The 22,824-nt window shown below is 41.9% G+C and overlaps 1 protein-coding gene across 4 annotated transcripts in view; it reads right to left on the reverse strand.

Moving 5' to 3' along the window:
* Positions 1 to 22,824, reverse strand: part of MLLT3 (MLLT3 super elongation complex subunit) — a 135,612-nt gene that overhangs the window by 49,654 nt on the left and 63,134 nt on the right. For all 4 annotated transcript variants that reach the window (XM_050716319.1, XM_050716320.1, XM_035558544.2 and 1 more), the window contains exon 4: positions 19,713 to 19,856. In XM_050716319.1, coding sequence (XP_050572276.1) covers positions 19,713 to 19,856 — 144 coding nt within the window. The remainder of the gene's footprint in view (positions 1 to 19,712; positions 19,857 to 22,824) is intronic.

A 22,824-nucleotide genomic window follows, 5' to 3' on the forward strand; every position in this document is an offset into this window, starting at 1 on the left:
AGCTGCCTTTCTTGAATTTAAAGTCTCATAATTACCAACAGATATATCCAAGAGACTGCAGATAGTTCAGCCAATCATAGAGTTGTACTCTGTGGATAGTACAGAAGTGGTAAATCTAGGCTATAGATTCGTATGCTTCATATTTTCTCTCTCCAGTCAATTCAAGTCAAGAAGGACTGTTATTTACTACCTACAACTTTTTCAAGTCAGAATTTCAATTTATTTATTTATTTATTTATTAAACAAAAGCTGCACATGAATCTTGCTGTAGATAACATTGTTCAAAAATCATGTGGTAGCCTGGAGAATAGTAAGGGACATGTCTGGGTAATAAAGATTTTTTCTTTTTTTGGCTTGTAAGTTGACCATTACCTTTCCAACACTGCAGATAGAATCGTAAGGAGGAGAATGCAGGCAATCTAAGTTTTTTTCACAACTTAGTTTTTTTCCTCTTTCCTTGACCAGAGGTTCATGTATTAAAAAATATATTTAAAAATATATATATATATTAATGAATTCAATAAACATTGTGAAGTAAGATTCCACGCAGGGCACATAGCACATTTACTACTCCTCAGTTCCTCTTTTCCATTCCTCAGACTCCTAAGCCAGAGCACACAAGGAGACAGAACACAACGGCATCCATCTTGTAGTGAAGTCCACAGAGATTAGCTGTTGTGAATCACAGTAAATGATTTTATTTAGCCTGACAGATACTCTCTAACCTCAATTTACCAGGTGTTTTGGCTGAATTCAGCCCAGCTGAATACAAGGAAAGATAGAAGTAACAAATAGTCAGTGATAAAGACAAGGAAAATCTGTAGCCACTTGTGTATACCATAAACCTGTATAACAGATAGAGAAAAATACATTTGTCTCTATCATTATTTACTCAAAAAAAAAAATCAAATGGGTGATTAAATAAGATTGTTCTCCTTTAAATTAAACTTAATGCAATGTTTTAAGCCCATCAACTTCATCACAGAAAATACCACTTGCATTAAAACCAATTCATCTTTCAGCAGAAGTAGATATAACGTTGCCCATTATTGAGGAGTTTAAGCAGGTATTTTGTTGGCACAAAGCAGTTCTGCTCATGCACTCATGCAAGAGAGTGATGCATATGCATGTTATGCAGAAACGCGGTCTAGAGGATCAGTGTCTGCCTTGCCTTGATGATTAAATCCAAAGAAACAAAAAATTCTGCCAAGAATCTTTCTTCTGGGGTCAGAAGCTGCCATTTTCTCCCTGAAGCATAGAATTCTGACTCACTAAAATTAACTGAGATTCAACAACTACATAAATTCTCTTTTCACATTACACAAACATTTCAGTTTAGAAATACTTCTGGATATTCCTAGAAAACTGACATTAAAAAAAAAAGTATATGGATTTCTCAGGTAACTCAGTTTCTAGACAAGCATTAGAGAATTTTTTGGACCATTAACAGCCTCAGTATGCCAGATGATACATTTAGACACAGGATAACTCTAAAGAAAAATCTACAGGGCTTGGACAAGCAGCTTTAGCGTCTGAGGTCAGGCAGGTTTGGCAAATCTAGTTCCACACGAAGAAAAATGTATCCTGTACACTTTTTAGAAGACAAAACCTGGACATTCCAAACTGTGAGCCACAAAAAATTCAGTGTATTGACTCCTTCAACCTGCTATTTCACTATAAATTCCATGAGAAAACAGCAATTGTAGATTCAAAATGTTCTTTAATGCAATCAAAAATGAATGCAATAAAGCAGAACCTCAGTTCAGCATTCCAGATAAGCACTACATGGACAATAAAAGGCCAGGAAAATCTTCTGTAAAATTCACTTCTTGGCCCCTACAATAAAATACACATCTCTACCTTCCATACCGATCTCTGTGAGAAGTAGGATCTGGTCCTGACTAAAATCCCCTATGTCAGGGAAAATAACTTGTCTTCTCTTCCTTCAAAAGAATGAAGTTAATGTTAACATTAAAAACTCTCAAATTCTTGCTAAATGTTAGTTTTGTTTGCCAAAACACAAAACGTGCCTACAAATATTTTTTTTTGAAATGAAATGAATTTCCCTTTTGGCTAAACTTAGGAAAGAGACAGCTATATATCCAGTTTAAGCACTACTCCCGAAAGAGCCCAGCAAACAGAACTATAGCAGCTACTGCAGCGTGTACCTGCCCTTCATCCTCCTATTAGCCAAAGATTAACTCTTGCAAACAGAAATGCACAGCATGGCAAGCATACTTCAATGAGTTTTCAGAGAAAGTTCCTACTTTTACGTTGCCACTATCACACTGACAGGATATACTGTTTATACATGTGTCTGTCTGCGTGTGTATGTATATGTACACAGCTACATTAAGTCACGGCTACATAAAAAGAGGAGAAAATGGAAATGAGTTTATCAAAGCAAGCCATTAACTCTACAGCAAGAATGCAAGGTCATCAAAAGCAAACTAAGAGGTCTCCAATAAGGCCACTCTCTCTATACGTTTTTCTCACTTCCTCCCTTCTGCACTGCCAAGTTCCCTGCTAGCTTAAAGTTGCACAGAAGTGTTTACTCCAGTATGCTGACAATACTACAGCCCATGCGTAAGCCAGGCACCCAAGACCATTCAGGGTGGGTGCTTGTCTGCAACAAATTTAGGGACAAAACCAAGCAAAAGTAGTAACTCCTCAACCACTTCCACAAGTTCCCGATGAACTGGTAACGTGCACTAGCAGAGGAGTATCTGACAACAGTGCTGGTATTAGCGAAGCAAGATGAAATGACAGAGGCAAGAGCTCAGTTTTAAAGGAGTCAGTTTAAAAAGCAATACAATAACACCCTGAATTCACCAGCACTCAAAGCATGAACAACCAGTTATAGTTTTGCTGCTCCTTCAGCAATTTAGCTTAATATTGACTATACTCAGACAGAGGAAAGGTTAAGCTAAGATCACAGCATGTCTTTGATGTTGTCAACAGTGACAGTTATGGGAAAAAATACAAGCACGGGACAAATAATGGAGAATTATTCTTTCCCTGTCCCCTACCTCCTCTCAGCAATCTATGGTTTAGGGAATTCCTGCACCAGAAACTGTATCCATATCATTGTTTTTAATAATGCTAATGATAACTTAAAAATCACAGAAAAGTTTGGGCTGGAAGAGACTTTTAAAGATAGTGAAGAATTTTTTCCTTACAGGAAAAGTACTTCCTCTTGAATATTTTAAACCCAGCGTATGAATTCCATTTCCATTCCACCTAAATCTCCCCTCTTTTAGTTTAAAATCATTACCACTTGTCCTATTACTACACTCCCTGACAGAGTTCCTCTCCTGCTTTCTTGTAGACTCTCATTAGGTACTAGAAGGCTGCAATGAAGTCTCCCCAGTCTTTTCTTCTCCAGGCTGAACAACCCCAACTTCCTCCGCCCGTCTTTATAGGAGAGGTGCTCTAGCCCTCTGATCATCTTTGTGGCCCTCCTCTGGACTTGCTATAACAGCTCCATGTCCTTCTTATGTTGGGGGCTGCAGAGCTGAACACAGTGCTCCAAGTGGTGTCTCACAAGAGCAGAGTATTGGGGGCGAATTATCTCCCTCGACTTGATGGCCATGCTGCTTTTGATGCAGCTCAGAAAATGGTTGGCCTTTTGGACTGTAAGGCCACACTGCCAGCTCATGTTTAGCTTTTCATCCACCAACATGCCCAAATCCTTCTCATAAGGGCTACTCTCAATCCATTCTCCACCAAGCCTGTATTCACGTTTGGGATTGCCCTGACCCAGGTGCAGCACCTTGCACTTGTCATGTTGAACTCCATGAGGTTCACAGAGGCCCACCCCTTCTCCATCACCCAGCTCCATCCCTTCTCTCAAGCACATTGACCGCACCACAGAGCTTGGTGTCATGGGCAAACTTGCTGAGGGTGCACTCAATTTCACTGTCCATATCACTGACAGAGATGTTATACTGCACCGGTCCCAATACCATGGAATGTACTGTGGAATAGCCTTCCCTGTGGAATGCCATTTGTCACTGGTCTCCATTGGACATCAAGATCTTGACTGCAACTCTCTGAATGCAATCATCCAGTCAATTTTTAATCCAGTGAGTGATCCATCCATCAAACCCATGTCTCTCCAATTTAGAATCACAGAATCACAGAAAATCCAAGTTGGAAGGGATCCACAAGGATCATTGAACCCAACTCCTGCATCCCCAAAGCACCCTCCAATAAACAACTGAAAATCAGACCATGTGTCTTGAGAGCACTGTCTGAACACTTCTTCAGCTCTGGCAGGCTCAGTCCTGTGACTGCTGCCCTGGGGATCCTATTCCAGTGCCTGACCACCCTCTTGCTGAAAAACCTCTTGATACCTAACCTGAATCTTACCTGTCACAGCTTCAAGATGTTCTCTTAGGTCCTATCACCGGTTACCAGAGAGCAGAGCTCAGCGCCTTCCCCTCCGCTCCCCTTGTGAAGAAGTTGTAGATAATAATAATAAGGTCTCCCGTCAGTCTCCTCTTCTTCAGACTTGACAATCCAAGTGACTTCAGCTGCTCCTCATAACGTCTTCTCCTGTACACCCTTTACAATATTTGTTGCCCTACTTCAGACAGTAACATCTCTGTTATACTGTGGCACAGTATGGAAAGCTTTACTGAAATCCAGAAAGATTACATTGGCTGGCTTCCTTTGGTCACCGAGCTGGGTGATCTTGTCATAGAAGGAAATTATGTTTGCTAGACATGACCTTCCCCTAGTGAGCCCATGTTGGCTCTGACCAATGACTGTGTTGCCCTTTAGGTGTTTTTCAAAAACCCCCAGAATAATCTTCTCCATAATTTTACCAGGCACTGAAGTTAGACTGACAGGCCTGTAATTGCCCACATCTTTTTTGCCCTTCTTGAAAATTGAGACCACATTTGCCAGCTTCCAGTCAACTAGGACCTCTCCAGATTCCCAACACCATTGAAAAATAGTTGAGGAAGGTCCCACAATGACATCAGCCAACTCTCTGAGTACTCTGGGATGAATCCCATAAGGCCCCATGGACTTGTACGGATCCAGGTGGAGCAGCAAATCCCACACAAGTTCAGGGTTAACTAGGAATTTATCATCCCCACAGTCAGAATCCTCCAACTCAGGGCAGCAGGAGTCCCAGAGCCCATCACTGGTGTTGAAGACAGGCAAAAAATGCATCAAACATCTCTGCTTTGTCTGTGTCTCTCTTTGTTAGGCAACCATCCTCATTAAGTATCAGAGCAGTGTTTGCTCAGGTCCTCCTTTTCCTGTTAACATACTTCAAAAAGCCTTATCAAAACTCTTTGAGTATTACCATCCTTCCAATTCCTTACCCACCAAGTGGTCCGTCCATCCAATCCATGTCTTTCCAATTGAGAGACAAGGATATCATGGTGTGAAATGCTTTGCACAAGTCCAGGTAGATAATGTCAGTTGCTCTTCCATCAATGCTGTAACCCCATCATAGGCCACCAGATTAGTCAGTCTGAACCTGCCCTTAGTGAAGCTATGCTGGCTGTCACCAATCACCTCCTTATTTTCCATGTGCCGTAGCATAGTTTCCAGGAGGATCTGCTCCCCTGTAAACTGCTTCAAAATCTTGAACTCCACCATTTCATGGTCACTGCAGCCAAGGCTGCCCTTCTGCTTCATATTCCCCACCAGCCCCTCTTTTTTGTTGAGAACATGGTCCAGCACAGCACCTCTGTCCTTGGAGAAGGAAGTTACTATTGAGGCGTTCCAGGAACCTCCCTGGATTGTTTATACCCTGCTGTGTTGTCCCTCCAACACGAACCAGAGCAGCTGAAGTCCCCCAAAAGGGCCAGGACTTGTGAATATGAGGCTGCTCTTACATACCAACAGAGGGCCTCAACCACTCAATCTTTCTAATCACTGTAATGTCACCTGTCCCCGCCCTCCCTTTAATCCTGACCCATAAGCTGTCTGTCAGCTCCTCATCCAGCCCCAGGCAGAGCTCCATGTACTCCAGCTGCTCATTGACACAGACAGCAACATCCCATTGTCATCTCCCCTGCCTGTCCTTCTTAAAAAGCCTGTATCCCTCCATTCCAACACTCCAGCTGTGGGAGGCATCCCACCACATCTCTGTAATGCAAGTAAAATCATAGCCCTGCAGGTGTGTGCACGTCTCTAACTCCTCTCGTTTATCTGCCATGCTACGGGTGCTAGCATAGAGACATGTGACATTTGAGTTGGGCCCCCAGTGAAGGTGACTGACTGGCTGGAACTCCTTTGTGCTGCCCTTCAGGTGCTCTCCAGCTAACCCACGACCCTTCTCCAGGCTCTGGGCACCTATCACTGACACTGGTGTCCAACTGGGATAAGCATGACTGATTGAGGTTCCCCTCCCACCACAACTCTAGTTTAAAACCCTCCTCACTATCTTGGCAAGCCAGTGACTGAAGATGTTCTTATTGAAGATGTTCTTCCCCTCCTCTAACAGGTGGACCCCATCAGCCCCACCAGACCAGGTTTCTCAAAGCTAGTTCCACGGTCTAAGTAGCTGAACCCCTGTCTGTGGCACTAGACCTGTAACCATCTGTTGATTTACCCTTTCAATCCCCTTCCCTTTGACTGGGTGGACAGATGAAAAATCTGCCTGAGCTCCTGAGTCCTTTACTGCTGCTCCCAGGGCTCTGTAGTCCTTGATACTCCTCAGGCTGCTCCTGGCTTTATTATTGGTGCCCATGTGAAACAAACAGCAGTAGATAACAGTCAGTGGACTGTACGAGACTTGGTAGTCTCTTGGTGATATCCCTGATACAAGCCCCCAGTAAGCCTCTAGAGTGCATCAGGTTGGATGCCTCTGTACCTCTCAGAAGAGAGTCACCTGCTACCATTACCTGTCATTTTTTCTTGGTCACGATGGTTGTTATACAGGGAAGAGATCAGGCTGCCTTACTTAGTTCCAGTTCCTTATTCATCCACTCCTGATGTGATCAATCTTTCCTCTTCAAGCTGCAGAGCAGTGAAGCAGTTCTGCAAGGGCACCTCAGGCTTTGGGGTAAGTCTCTTCCCCCTGCTGGTCCTTGCTGTTGCAAGCTTCCATTTTTCTGCGTTATTAGCTCTCCCTCCCTCTGATGTGCTGGTGGGGAAGTTTCTGTTTACTTGGTCATGGGCTGTGGGTGCATTGCAGACTGTGCTTAGAACCAGCTATCTAACTCAGTCTCGGCCTCCCTGATATTAAACCAGCCTTCTCACCACCTCCCACAGCTCAGCCATCTGCTGAGGTCCTCCACACAGGCACACTTTTTGTGGGCAGGTCTGCCTCCTGTCTCTGCCACAGGAAAAGGCCCAGGGACTTCCAGCCATCCAAGGTCTGCACTGCAGCCTCTCCCTTCAGCAGCTCCATGTGGGTTGAGAGGCACCGGCCACTGCTGGGGTAGGCGGTGCAGAGCCCCAGCCAGAGCTGCAGCCTATGCTCTCAGACAAGTGCCCACCATTCTGCTGAAGCGGTTGAAGTAGGACGAGTGCCCTTGATGTGTGCAGATGGTCACAGGACATGTACCTCAAGCCTCCCACTTGGCCAGCAGGACAGCCCTCCTCTGAAGAGGCACTCTCCCACACAAACTGCCGCACTGTGCCCTGGTCACCGGTGCTCCCTAGGGTTGCCTTATGTGGCAGTGGGGGTTTTACAGTGCACAGCTCTGTATGAAGATGGCTGGCAGCTGTGGAAGCTGGCTGATCACACAAGGATCAAGAGGAACAGGAGGAAATTGCCTGATGAAATGAAGGATATGGCTTAGTCAATACATAACACCTGGTAGGGTTTCAGGGGATCACTGTTAGATCCACGTGTGTTGAAGGTATGATGGCTTCTTCACAGCTGATGGAGATTTCTCGAACCTCAAACTTTCTCTCCTGAAACTGTAGTAAAAAAACAGCAACAACAATGCCACTAAAAGAGAGAAGGAGATGAAAAAACATCCTTGTCCTAAGTCCTACAAATAGTTGGTAGCAAAAAGAAGACTAAAGCTGAGTGGTCGCATCAGGCATGAATGACTTTGAAGTGCTGGAAGAGACCAACAAGCAGCTACATGGTACAGACAAAGATGGTTTCTCAAAAGGAAACTTGATAGCGCTGGGCAGCTCTCTGTGGTCATGGCCACGCTGTACCAGTGACATGAGAAAATACTCAGGGAATCTAAACACTAGGCTGAAAAGGACACTTGCAATGCAAGTTTCACTGGTAGCATATTATACAAGGCTTCCAATATCAAACTCAGCAGTAGATAGAAGGGCAGTCTCAACACAAACTTGAGAATAAAACAGGAAAAATGGCTATCACTAGCAAGCCTGAAAACTTTGGAAGGGATACAGTATCTGAATAAAACATGTTCTACATTAACTGGCAAGGAATTAAACTAGCGCTTTAAAAATTAAAGGCAAACTTTTAAGCATGAGACTGCAGAGATGAGGAGAGCATAGAAAAAACAAATTGGCATGATACATCTTTCTGGATAAAAATAGGAAAAAGAAATTCAGGTAAGAAACGATACAGTCTGAACAAAAAGAGTTCTGTTTTAAGTACACAACATAAATTAGATAATTAGGCAATTAGATATAACTATCCTCTATAAATGTTAAAAGATTATAAAAATTTTGGGTGGATTAGAGGACCTGGTTCTGAACGACAAAGCAAAGCGACCAAAAGAAAATGACTAGTCTCACAGTATAACAATCAGGGTTGAGATGATGCAGAAATGAGAGATTAGGTTGGACTAAAACGTGTCCATGTTTTTTGTTTCGCTCTGTTTAAGTCTCAATTAAAAAAGCTTTATCTATTGGTGAGAACTTCAGAATCCTCACAAACTTTAATAACTCTTTGCACCCATAGGTGTGCATGATATATATGACAAGGAGGAGTGTTTCTAAAAACAGGCAGAGTAACAGGAAGGCTAAGAACAATGTGTGTCCACTGCTCAATGAGGCAAGGGATTTTGTGACAAAGGACTTGGCTGATATACTCAATGCTCTTTTAGCCTATTTTCTCTAGTAACACCTCTTTCCGTCAGGCCTCCAAGGTCCCTGATAGTCCACAGGAGTGAGGCAGTGCCCAGAAGAGACGATGAAATTAGGGAGCACTTCGTCCACACGGCCACTCACATTCAAGGTACCAGATGGGATGTGAGGGTCATGAAGGAGCCAGCCAGTACCACTGCAATGTGTCTAACATCCTTAGGACATCATGGTGACTGGGATAGGTTCCTTATGACTACAGAAAGGCAAATGTCACACTCCTCTTCAAGAGCAAGAAGGAAGACCCAGAGAACAACAGCCCTGTCAGCTTCACCTCAGTTCCTGGGAAGATGATGGAGAAAATCCACCTGGAAGACACTTTCAGACACTCAAAGGACAAGGAGGTGACAGAGAGAAGTCAGCATAAGTTTGGTAAGAGCACTCCTGCCCAATTAACACAACTAACTGGACTACTTTCTATGATTCACATTGTGGATAAGGGGAAAGGCATAAGTGTAGTATACCTTAATTTTACGCAAAGCTTTGTGCATATTTGCCTTAGCCTCCTTGCAGCCAGATCTATGAGATATGAGATAGATGAATAGAAGAGATAGGTGGGAAACTGGATGGAATACTGGTTGCAAAGGGTCCTGCTGAGATGCACGAGGTCCAGCTGGAGGCTAGTGACTACGGTTATCCCTCTAGATTCAATGCTTGTTTTAGAGCTGTTTAATGTTTTCATTAATGACCCAATGGATCAAGTGAACTGTCAGCAAGTTTGCAGATGATACTCAGAGAACTATTTTTCAGAGAGACCCCCTGTGTTGGTCAGGAGAACCTCCACCATACAACATGAGAGTTGGGGTAGATGATGTTCAAGGAAGAGAATAAAAAAGGTTAGATAAGTTATTTCATAAGGCACATAAAAAGCTAGTAAGTGAAGCCAACTCCCAAGAAAGCCAGCCTGAAATCTACTGAATATGGAGAGATGATGACTACAGGTCAAGACAAAGAACACAGACCAATACCAGCACGGATTAATAGAAAAACTACTTGATGTGAATGAGCAAAAACAGGAAAAAACACAGATGTCCACTGATGTTATTCCTTGTCCTGCTCCAAAGAGTATCAGCTCTAGCAGCACCAAAGACTACAGTTAATGGACAGTTTTGAGAGGGGAGTTATTTTAATAATCCAAGTCAGAGACACATTCCACTCACTTCCTCTGTGAAAGGAGAGCTGGAGCATCAGTGTAGGCAGCTCCTTAACACACAATAATAAACCAGGGCAAGAGAAAACTACTTCCAATTTCTTTTTTTTTTTTTTTTTTAACATTGTAATTAGGAAGCTTCCTATACCACTGTTAGTAAGCCATTCCCTAAAAAATTTTAGTTTAGCATAGGAAAGAGTTAACATCAAAAATAAGGTTTAACAAAATCTCATTCTAATAACATATCCAAGAAAAAAAATAGGAAAACAATACAAGACTAAATCTTAGTGGAGCATACGAATATATTAACATCTTGCTGGTATTATCTACTATAGTTACTATCTCCCAACACAGAGCAAAAGCATAAGTGTACATAAACTATCTTTTACTCTCATTGCCATAGCAGGCAAATACACAAGATAGCTATTTTTTCTTTTTTAAACACTCTTCCTATCAGTCAAACCCTAGAGAAAAATAATATCATTTTGCCATATGTATCACTATGTCATAAACCACTATATAGAGACAAGTATTCAAACAGATCTCCTCACAGTACTTTCATGCCTCCAGTTCACCAAACATCCACTTTGCCACCCTGTATCTATTGGGCTAGTAATTGAAACCTTTGTCTGCCAGTTGTTTTAAATAAAAGGGCAAGGGCAAAGGAAAAGGTAATTCTACCAAAACATAGTAGGTAGAACTGGTATTCATATTGGGAAGGAACAATTCTACCTGCTTCATCCATCTGAAGTGACCAGTCCCCATAATGCTCAGACTGCAGGCACCCTCTAAGTCCATTCCAATTTGATACTCAAAACAACTGAATACCATGGAACAAAAAGTTATTGCATGGTGTATTTGATTTATGTAGTTCTGTGTACCGGTGAACAAAGGAACAGATCAGGGAACAACTGTGCACCATCAATTAACCACATAATCACAGAATCAGAGAACAGTCCATGTTGGAAGGGACCTCAGAAGATCATCAGGTTTGACCTTTCATGGGAAAAAGGAGCATAAAAGAGATTACCTAGCAGCCTGACAAATCATGTCCCAGGTGAGTTCGTTCCAGCAATTGATTCTTACTGTAAAAAGTCTCATGTCAAGAAGATACCTCTACCAGTGTAACTTGTATCCATTGTCTCTTGTCTTCTCCATATAGCTCCTTGTGAAGAAAGTGACCTCTGTCTTCTTTGTAGGCACTCTAAGTACCGAAATATAGTGTAAAGGTCCCCCCAAGCCTTCTCTTTTCCACGGTGAAAAGACCTAACTCCTTCAGTCTTTCTCTATAAGGCAGGTTCTCCAGCCTTTTGATCACCTTCATGACCCTTCTTCAGGCCCTCTCAAGTCTGTCTCTTTTTTGAATGATGGGGACCAGAACTAGACACAGTACCCTAGGTGCTGCCTGACAAGCACCAAGTAGGGTGGGATGATCATATCTCTGTCTCTTCTAGTAATGCCACTGCGGATGCATCCCAGGACCTGATTTGTTTCCATTACTGCAGCAATGCCAACCCATGTTCAGTTTGTCATCCATCAGGACTGCCAGGTCCCTTTCAGCAAGGCTATTCCTGCCACCGCACAGATCCTGGCATACACTGGGCTCTTTGGATATCTTGTCCCAGGTATAGGACCTTGCAGTTGCCTTGGTTAAACTTCATATAATTTTTGCTTGCCCACTCTTCCACCCTGTCCATGTCTCTCTGTAAGATAGCTCTCCCTCTGAGGTGCCCACCTCATCACTCAGTTCAGTACCATCAGCAAACATGGTCATGACGCTTTCGATCCCATCAGCCAGATCATTTATGAAGATATATAAGGAGTCGTAGCATTCTATGATGGATTGACTACGTCAGCGGACAAGGCAAAAGCAACTGATGTCACCTACCTGGAATTCTATAAGGTTGTTGACATGGTCCCACAATACCCTTACCTCTAAATTAGAGAGACATGGATTTGAGAGATGCTCTGTTCAGTGGAAAAGGAATTGGTTGAGTGGTTGCATCCAGAGCATGACAGTCAACAGTTCGATGTCCAGGTAGAGACCAATAGTGAGTCATGTTCCTCAGGAGGCATTATTGGGACTAGTACTGTTTAACACCTTTGTCAGTGATGTGGACAGTGAAATTGAGTGCACCCTCAGCAAGTTTGCCCATGACACCAAGCTGTATGGTGCAGTCAACATACTGGAAGGAAGGGATGTCCTCCAGAGAGGCTTAGACAGGCTTGAGAGGTGGGGCTGTGTGAACCTCATGGAGTTCAACAAGACAAGTGCAAGGTGCTGCACCTGGGTCAGGGCAATCCCAAACATGAATACAGGCTTGGTGGAGAATGGATTGAGACCAGCCCTTATGAGAAGGACTTGGACATGCTGGTGGATGAAAAACTAAACATTAAACATGAGCTGGCAGTCTGGGCCTTCTCACTGCATGTCACCTCCATCCTGGGCTGCATCAAAAGCAGCACGGCCAGCAGGGCAAGGAAGTGATTCTCCCCCTCTACTCTATTTTCATTAGACACCACCTAGAAACTGCATTCAGCTCTGGGGTCCCCAACATAAGAAGGACATGAAACTGTTAGTGCAAGTCCAGAGAAAGGTCACAAAGATGATCAGAGAACTGGAGCGCCTCTCCTATGAAGACAGGCTGAGGAAGTAGGTGTTGTTCAGCCTGGAGAAGAGAAGACTCTGGGGAGACCTCATTGCAGCCTTCTCGTACCTAATGGGGGCTTACAACCTACAAGAAAGCAGGAGAGAAACTCTTTGTCAGAGATGTAGCAATAGGACAAGGGGTAATGATTTCAAACTGAAAGAGGGTAGATTTAGATTAGATAGCCAAAAAATAATCACAGTGAGGGCAGTGAGGCACTGGAGAAGGTTACCCAGAGAAGTTGTAAATGTCCAAAGGCATTTAAAGGGAGTTTGGCTAGATGATCTTTAATTGTCCCTTCAAAGCTATTCTATGATTCTATAGATTTCATATTGAATTGGGAACCCTTTTTCCCAGTAAGTTGGGCAACATTATGAAACCATAACACCTGTACATAACCCTGCTCACCACTGATTCACAAGGTGCCCTACAAAAATTGACCTGACCAAGAGAAGTGTTATCAACCAACATGTTAAACAGCTTGGAGTACCCAGCTATCCAACAAAAGCATCCTTTTATCAAAACTCCAAACATTGCTTTTCAGATCTGAGTACAGAAAGCATGAAAAACAGCCTCAAAATGTTCGATGGAAGCTGATCTTCTCTTACTGACAATTTCTGCAAACATGCATCCTGTGACTCCTGATATGCAGTAATCAGTCCTACCATACTATACAGATTTTCACACAGTTAAAAAACTGCACAAGCTGTCGCAGTTGTTCCCCATCAAGACAATCTCCTCAAAGCACATTAGAGTTTCTTTAGAGGAATGAAGCACTATCAAAAAGCTCATCTGTCTCCTACTTTCTGTTTTCCAGAATACAAGAAGGCCATCACAGCTGGAATAATCTTGCCTCAAAAGGGTCCACACCAAGCTACCTCACGTTTCATTTAATTAGCTGGTAATCCAGGAACACCTCCATACAGCAGTCTTAGACAAGTAGATAAAATTCTCCATAACACGCTGCTGAAATATTTGAATTGTACTTTTAGTCTGTTTTATTACATACCTGTTAGAATTCCAGGCAAAATGGCCCATTACATTTCTGTAGCACTGAAGATGCAATTATACTTGTCTGGCATACAGAATAAGCCGATTTCTTTGTGTGGTCCTGGGCTGCTGCCACCCCACATCATTTCACAGTGAAGAACAAGTTCATTCACTACTGAAAGCACTAAGAGAAACAACAAACATAATTTCCCTGAACTACTATTATTCCTATTCAAAAAAATGATGATAATACCACTAACAAAAACGTATAGCCTAAAGGGAATAGGAAATCTTTTTGAATTCTTTTAAGTTATTTGCTTGAAACTAAAGTAATATATAGTTAAAGAAAACTCAATTACCTAATTATGAAAAGCACAAGCTTAAAGATAATCCCTTCCCTCGAGCAGCATTATACCTGAAGTTGGCTCTGGGTAAAAGCCAACTCTTCCAACTGACACTGAAGAATTGCAAAGAAAAAGGAAGGGGAGAGAAGAGGGAAATCCCCATGATTTCATCTTCATTATATGGAAAAAGAACATGTTTTAAAACATGTATTACATAGGTTTCTGGAGTATTTGGAAAGATATCTCTAAACTTTAACAGAGTGAAAACACAAAGGTTTGAAAAAAATAGAAAGCAGTGGTTTGGATTTTTTTTTTTTTTTGAAAACCTGAATTTCTATACTCTGACAGCTTTTTTTTTTTTTTTTAAAACTGCACTCCGTTCAATGTCTTTCTTCCCTCTTGACTCATAAATAGAAACATATTACATATTAGTTTCTCATCATTAGGTACTACACTGTGAAAGTAGTGGAAAAAATTTCTGAAGTTCACTGTGGAAATAACATTTTCTAAGGGAAATGTCATTTACAGTAGATATGGAAAGAAACAGAAAAAAGAATTATACTGAATATTTTGACTGAATTTGCCCAGTATACTTTGAAAATATTTTTTTTCCTCCATAAACCTTTATTTACATTTATGAGAACAAATGTATGTAAAAGGCAGAGAAAAATTTTTAGTTATGCTTAAGTCTTTCATGGCATAGGGGAAAGCTCGTTGTACAAAATGTTTCTGAAGGTGGCAAACCCAATGAAGGACTTTGCAAATTGAACATAGCCTCTGTAAATAGAAACCTTTGGTTCAATCTTATCTCCCTGAGTACAGAAATACATTTTCTGAAGCCAATCTTCCTATATTCCTACACGGCTAAAAAAGTAATTCTCAGATTCTGGTCATGAGTGGTGTTTCCCAGGGGGCAGTGTTGGGGCCCATCCCCTTTAGTGTCTTTACTGATGATTTAGACAAGGGAACTGAGTGTTCCCTCAGCAAGTTTGCAGATGACACCAAGCTGGGGGGAAATGTCAATCTGCCAGCGGGTAGGAAGGCCCTGCAGAAGGACCTGGACAGGTTGGATCAATGGGCAGAGGCCAATGGGATGAGGTGCAACATGGCTGAGTGCCGGGTCCTGCACTTTGGCCACAACCACCCCATGCAGCACTACAGGCTTGGGGCAGAGTGGCTAGAAAGCTGTGCAAAGGAAAAGGATCTAGTGGTGCTGGTTGACTCTCACCTGAGCCAGCAGTGTACCCAGGTGGCCAAGCAGGTGGCCAAGGCCAACAGCATCCTGGCCTGTATCAGAAATAGTGTAGCCAGCAGGACCAGTGAGGTGATCATCCCCTTGTACTCAGCTCTGGTGATGCCGCACCTCAAGGACTGTGTTCAGTTTTGGGTCCCTCAGTACAAGAAGGACATCGAGGCCCTGGAACACGTCCAGAGAAGGGCTACGAAGCTGGTGAAGGCCTGGAACACAAGTCCTGTGAGGAACAGCTGAGGGAACTGGGGTTGTTGTTTGGTCTGGAGAAGAAGAGGCTCAGGGGAGACCTTATTGCTCTCTACAGCTATTTGAAAGGAAGGTGTGGGGAGCTGGGGGGCAGCCTCTTCTCATAGGTAACTAGTGACAGGACTAGAGGGAATGACCTCAAGTTGCACCAGGAGAGGTTCAGGTTGGAAATGAGGAGACATTTCTTCTCAGAAGGAGCAGTCAGGTGTCGGAACAGGTTGCCCAGGGAAGTGGTGGTGTCACCCTCCCTGTGGGTGTTTAAGGAAAGGTTGGACATGGTGCTTAGGGACATGGTTTAGTGGCTGACAGTGGTAGTAAGGGGATGGTTAGACCAGATTATCTTGGAGATCTTCTTGGAGATTTTTTTCAACCCTAATTATTCTATCATTGAAAGCCTGTAGTTTGGTAACCTCCTACTAATCAAGACTGAGGGCACATTTATGCTTCAGTTCTCATGATATCAAATGTAACAGTAAGAAATATTTCACAGAGTTTATCTTATTGACTGGTACCACTCTAAATATCATGCTTGGCTTAGTGGGTAGTAGTGGATATAGAAACACTGCACAGTTGTGCAGTTTAATTACCTGGGATATCCAAGCGTTACTCTTACTCTCTCAGTGAGCTGCAAGAGAACCAGTCAGACTTTTGGGCACATGATGGACAGGATACGTATGGAGAAGGTGTGAAAGGGAACCAGAAGGCAGCACTGGCAATCTCTGTGCTTTTTTTTTTTTTCCTTTAAGAAATAGGTTATTACACTGATAGACAGAAGAATATCAGCTCTAGCAAATATTCCTTGCTAATTTGCATTTGGGATACGATGAGGTATGTGGTGTGAGTGAAGAGCAGAGTTGTGAACATCCAAATGATATCTCAGAAAAATTCTGCAGCAAGAAGTAAATGCTTAGATAGGACTAAAATGCTCAGACAGCACTATTCTGAAAAAGGCAGCAAAGAAATTCCAGGTTCAGCTTCTGAGTGAAGCCAAATACTTCCAAAAGTAAACACAAACTGCAGCTGTTCTTCTAGCTTGCTTCCTTAAAGCGTATGCCTTGTTTTATATTTAAATGATGTGCTGGGTGCATAATGTTTTATATAAAAGCCTGCAGTTCTTCCTTCAGAAGGATATAGTCTTTGTTATATAAAAATGTTCTTTAAAATGATAAATATTCATGTTTAGTAGTCTACTTCAGTTGAACTACATCTCCCCTGACTTTTCCTTGGAGAAAAAAATACTAATGAGAGGTCTGGGTTTTGAGATGCACAGAAATTAAGTGGTTTACACTATTACATATAAGCATGTTAGCAGAAGTCCTCCACCTTCAAGTGCTTTTCCTAAAGCTACCACTCAACATTTTGCATTAATATCGTACCTCATTCATTTTGAAGGACATTAACCTGATTTTGCCTGCCTTGTCACTGGTTGAGGAAAATTCAGCGACTCATTACTCTTACTTTTTCTTAGAGGCAGTTGTAAGCTAGCAGTATTAATTACTGACATTTAAGTAAGTGCAAAATCTACCTCTTATATTTGATTTTCCTGTAAACGCCTTTCTCAGCCTAAAGCACTGTAGTTACATATAAGTTACCATATCATGGATTCATTCAACTGTCTATTCTACCTACACTTGGAAGTGAGAGCTAGCTTTCAACAACTAAAACAAAACACATGGACAGCATGTCATAAAAGTATAATGGACCTTTCAGTGTTGGGAGATGTAAGCCCTTCATGAAGACCTTTAACACTGAGACAGACAGAACATTATTAGATCATGTCTCCTGAGTCAACTGGACATACCCCAAGGTCAGAAAACCTAAAGAGAAGAATGAATGAATGACAGCTTTGAGAAAGAGACTCATTTCTTGGAAGCAGATTGGAGGAATTAAAAAAAAAGCAAGCAGTTTGCCTCCTCCAGAAGACAAAACACTTCACATCATTGCCTTTTAAGAATGCTGATACGTTCAGGAAAAGACTTCAATTAAAACATCCTGTATTTCATTGTTTACAATTAGGCAGCATTTTTGCCTTTGTTAATTCAAGAAACATAAAATTAGAAGACACATAAAATGAACAATACAAGGGGATGTCAGTGTTATTTTTTTTTCCTTTTTACTCATCCCACTCTGTCAAAGTCCCTTCCAGAATACATTTAGATTTATTACACTTGTGGGTAAAACTTGTTCACTGACAACTGACCTGATTATGATTAATATTAAAGCAGATGCTCATGAAGTTTTCCAGACTACAATCTTGATGTTTTATTTGGAAACCCATTAAAAAGGCAACACACTGTCCAGACATGGATACCCTCTCACACCTAATAAATGCAAACAAAAAACACAGCTCGTGCTTTTATTTCAAAACCACTACAGTAGTAACAGATCTCTTTTCCAGGAGGATAACAAGGTCTTTCAGACTATGCCTTGTTTTCAAAGATCATCAGCAGACAGAATATTCACAAACTAGCTCCCTCTTATCTTGATTCCAGAACCTACTGTTGTGTATTTGCTTTAAATAGGGCTAACCATTTTTGATACTTATGACTGCCCAAAAATATAAAGATAATCATTGGCCTAATATAGATACACAAAATGTAGGCTTGCACATCCCTATTTGTGGCCCACAGGAGGAGACAGAACATACTCCTATTTATCAGCCTAATAGGGAAGGGAAGCAGCTGACACTCAAAAGCAGGGCTGCCACCAATAGGAACCCAGACAGGCTGGAGGGACAAGTTCATAAAATTCTTATGAGACATAGGACAAATGCCAAGACCTGCAGCTACGCAGCCTTGGAAGGGGAGCAGCTTTGGAGGATAGCCCTGGGTGCTGATGGCAGTGAGCTGAGCTGAGGCCAGCCATGTGCCTAAGAAGCAGTACCTGGGGTGGTAGGAGCAAGGCATGGCCCTAGAGGCAGGGGAGAGCAGGAGCTGTCCACTCTGCTTGGTGCTCTAGATGCTGCTCCTGTTTCTGGGCTCCAGAGTACAGGAAAAACACACAAACAGGCAGGAGGAGACACCAAGGCAGTGGTGCTAGAGGCCTTGTCCTGTGAGGCGAGGCTGCGGAGTGGTGCCAGTTCAGCCAGGAGAAGGGGCAGCTGCGGGGGCTCCCAGCAGCAGTCCCAGCACCGTCAGCAGGGGATGGAGGAGACGCGGCTGGGCTCTGCCCAGGGGTGCCTGGCGGGAGGGCGGGAGGCAAGGCACAGGCTGAGGCACGAGGGGCTCAGGATGGAGACGAGGAGAAGCCTTTTCCCCACCTGGACAGCCTGGCTGTGGAGCTGGGGCCCAGGCAGGTTGGGACACTGCAGCACAGGCTTTGTGTCCCAGCTGGTTGAAGCCCTGAGCAGCCCGGCCTGAGCCTCTTGTGGTTCCTGCCAGAATGAGTGATCCTGCCATGATGTGAAATTCAGCAGAGCCCTAACAGACAAAATGTCATATAAATACATTTCTAAAGGTATGACCCTTTCTTCCCTCTGAAGAGGCTAACTTCCTTTGAACTTTTTCATACCCACTAATTCTAAAAATTTGTGAACAAGTCTTTGCAAATTTTCTGGTTCAGACTGTGTAATATATATTATATAAAATGCAGCATGCTTACCTGTACTTACTGTTTCTAATTCGTTCTACAACTACTGAATTCATTCTGCTTTATACAAAATAAATTCTCTTTAAATGACAAAGATTTTATGCTCTTATTAAACTCATCAAAATAGCCCTTCTGTATTTCATCTGTGGAGTGTCAAGCAAGCAATGCTTCATGTATAAGGCCTAAGCTCTGTTTTGCAGAAATAAATATGAATCACTTGGTTGTTAAGAGGCATCAGATGCAACTATCTAATTGTGTATTTGAGGTAGGCACATGCTCATTTGTTCACCCATTCAACTAAAAAACAAGCACTGAGCTCTTCTACTAAGTTAATCACAAAGACACTTCACTTAGTTTCACTGCCAGGTCAATCTCTATTACACTAATCATGCACCAGCAATAAGCAGAAACATCTTTATTGTGATTGCTTTTGACACGGGTGCAGGACTCACCCCTCCTGCCTTTAGCAGCTTTCTTCTGAATTCCTCTGTCGGGTTGTTGAATGTGAGCTTTTCACAGCGGAGGTGATTTACAGGTGGGTGGCCTTCAAGGTGCAGGAATAAGTCATAGTCAAATCGAACTTTCTTAGGTTCTTCCTGAGGGTTGAAAATAACCAGACAGAAAGATCTAACACCAAAACTAACTAAATTGAAAACAAGGGCTACATAAGACTGTCAGTTAAAATTAAAATTATGTTGTTTTTAACCATTCTATGTTCTGAAAGAATTCCTTCTGACACAGCCCATCAGCTGAGCTACAGTAAATCAGAGAAGTTCCTATCAGCCCACGATAACACACGGTAAAATGCATGAACTTCAAGCTGTCCTGACAAGGCTTAATTGAAAGTGTTACACCACGTCTGAATAGGCTAAAGACATGTATATCATGATTCAATTTACACTAGTTAACTCAGTCACCAACACAATCATTTCAATCATTTCTGAGCTGTAGATAGTAAAGGCAACACTGCAGTAAATTCTTGGATGCAAATTCTTCCCTAGATCCCAAAAAGTTGTAAAAAAGGCTAAGAACGAAACTGTTGCAGCAAACTATATTTGAACTCCCATGTATGGTATCTGTTCATTTATTAATGATACTTCTTTGCCTTGAACCATTGTGGCCAGATAGAATTCAAGTATTCCACCACAGCTTCCAAGCATTTAAAGTTCTCTGCCACTGTAGTAAAAAAAATGAAGCTGAATGTTCCCTGTACCAATATGGAGGGAGAAAGAACAGGAAAGGCAAATTTATCTTGGAAGAAAATACTCTACTGTTCTGAGAAATTGTCAGTTGAAAAAGGACACTACAGTGACTATATAGACTGCCAAAACCAGAGAAAGATATTAAGTACATTTTGTGTTACACATTTACAAAGTTCCAGATGTTTAGAAATAAATTAATAATAAATATTTAATAATAAATAATAATTTAAGTGCTCTTTTAAAGCAGCATTAAATAACCCTTTCTCCAAGGGTCTAGATGTGCAAAAGAAGCCACCAAACCAATGTCAGTCTTAAGGCAGAATACAAGTAAAAGGGTAAATTTGGGAAAGGCTAGCAAAAAAGGGAACCAAAAGGGAAGAAGAGGAAGAGACAGCAAAATCTCAGCATATAACCCACATTGCATCTGATCAAGATGTGCTCTGTTTAGTGACAGAAATACCAAATGCTTTAAAAAAAATCACATTAAAAATGTTGTCTTGATTCAGGATTCCAAGGATGCAAAGAACAGGAAGTATAGAAATCTCTAAAAGTAATACTGTAAAAGTCATATTTTTCAAGCACAGTCAAGGGCTCAGCATCCCACCTCTAAACTTGGAGCAGAGACAACAGAAAGAGACCTGAGATAAAAGGCCTGCATTTGCTTATTTCTAAAGACAGAAGAGAGTAGTTACCTTATATAGGCTCTTTTCTTCATGGACCATTTTCAAAGGCTACCATGGATGAAGACATTTCTTACCATTAAAGATGAACACATGATTTTTTGAAAAAAAATTGGAAGTGCTGCTTAGAAAATGGTCATGTTGCTATAGGCAATCAGCTGGTATCAGCAGCTTTGTCATAAAAGCAGAGTTACAAGAATTTACAAACTGAAGTCTTCAAAGAATTCTGTAGAAAGTTAGATGAACATAACCAATAATTTCAAATCAAACTTTCACTAAACAAAGCACTCCCTTTAGGACTGCCATTACTTCAAAACAGTCCCGACAGTGAAGACAGGATATAGTGCAGTTGACGAACCTTATTCTAAACTGACTGCTTTTTCCAGAGTAGAAGTCTTTCAACCTAAAAAGCTTTTTTTCCAAGGACTTCGTCTCAACAGCTAACAACTATATCCTGATGATGATGGTGATTACATTTTTGGCAGAGGATGGTTTTTTATTTCCACAATCCTTTTGAGCTTGGAACATTTTCTGTCAAGGCGAAGTGCCTATTAGATTTTCTACCAATTTCTATTTAGTTCTGGGAAGGGATGCACTTTCTCCCTGATCCAAGTGGCATCCTGTACCCCTGCCTTCTCCATTCATTAGGGTTCCTCATGAACCAGAAGAGTTTTCTATCTTGAGTACGTGATGATGTTCTGTCTCCTCTTCCTCCTTCCATCTTCTGTTTTTCAGTTCTGGCATACTTGGAAGTATGGAAGTATCTTGGAGGAAAATCAGTAGCTGAGCCACCAGAAAGCAGTAATTTGCCTCAGGCATGCCAGCTCCACTTTTATGCCACTTTTCCTTTGCATTGTACTGGCCCCAGAAAGGGTATGCTGCTATAACTACATGAAAAGCTAGCCGACACACACTTAAACTGCTGCTGGTTGTATTCCGTTACACCAAAATAGGGTAAGGGATGTTTGCAAGCTTCCTAATTCTACATGCTGCTTGAGGGTGAGCTAAGTTGTAATTACTGATGCCCTCTTGATTTCAGTCTAAACAACAACTCCTGAGGAGAACTACTGAGACTCTCAGGTCTCCACAGTCAAAGGCAATCAAAAGTTTGAGTGAAAAACAGAAGAAGAAACGTGGGGTGGGAAGCTTTCTGTAGAGATGCTTCAATGAATCAACGTCTTCTGACTTGGTCCGCCTGGTTTGGGGGTGAGCTCTTAATAGATAAGCTAAAAAGAATGTTTTGGTTTTCTTTAATAAAATCTGATTTCTTGTAATGAATCTAACTGCTTTCCTAACTGAAACAGAGCTAAAAAGCATTCCGAAGAGGTCAGTCAACTTGGAGGTATTTCTGCTTCCCTTTCCAACAGGGAATGGGGTGGGTAGACTGAGCCCTAATCCTCACAGATTGATACAGGGAACATTTCAAAATTAACTTAAAAACCTACAACTTAGAAAGCACCTCAGCAGAATTATCTACACCTTACACCTTGACAGAGTTTCTGTGAAAGACAATACTGGAACTTCTACCTGAAAGCACACAGAGCTAACAAAGTTGTACTCTAACCCAAATTACATGATCAAGGTTCCCTTGAGGAACCTAAGGCAAAAAGTCTTATTATGCATCTGTTTTCTTGTCATTTTAGCTTTTCACCAACCATTTGACATATTAAAGGTAATAAAAA

The sequence above is a fragment of the Cygnus atratus genome, chromosome Z (genome assembly GCF_013377495.2).
Source record: "Cygnus atratus isolate AKBS03 ecotype Queensland, Australia chromosome Z, CAtr_DNAZoo_HiC_assembly, whole genome shotgun sequence".
Taxonomy (NCBI): Eukaryota; Metazoa; Chordata; class Aves; order Anseriformes; family Anatidae; genus Cygnus; species Cygnus atratus.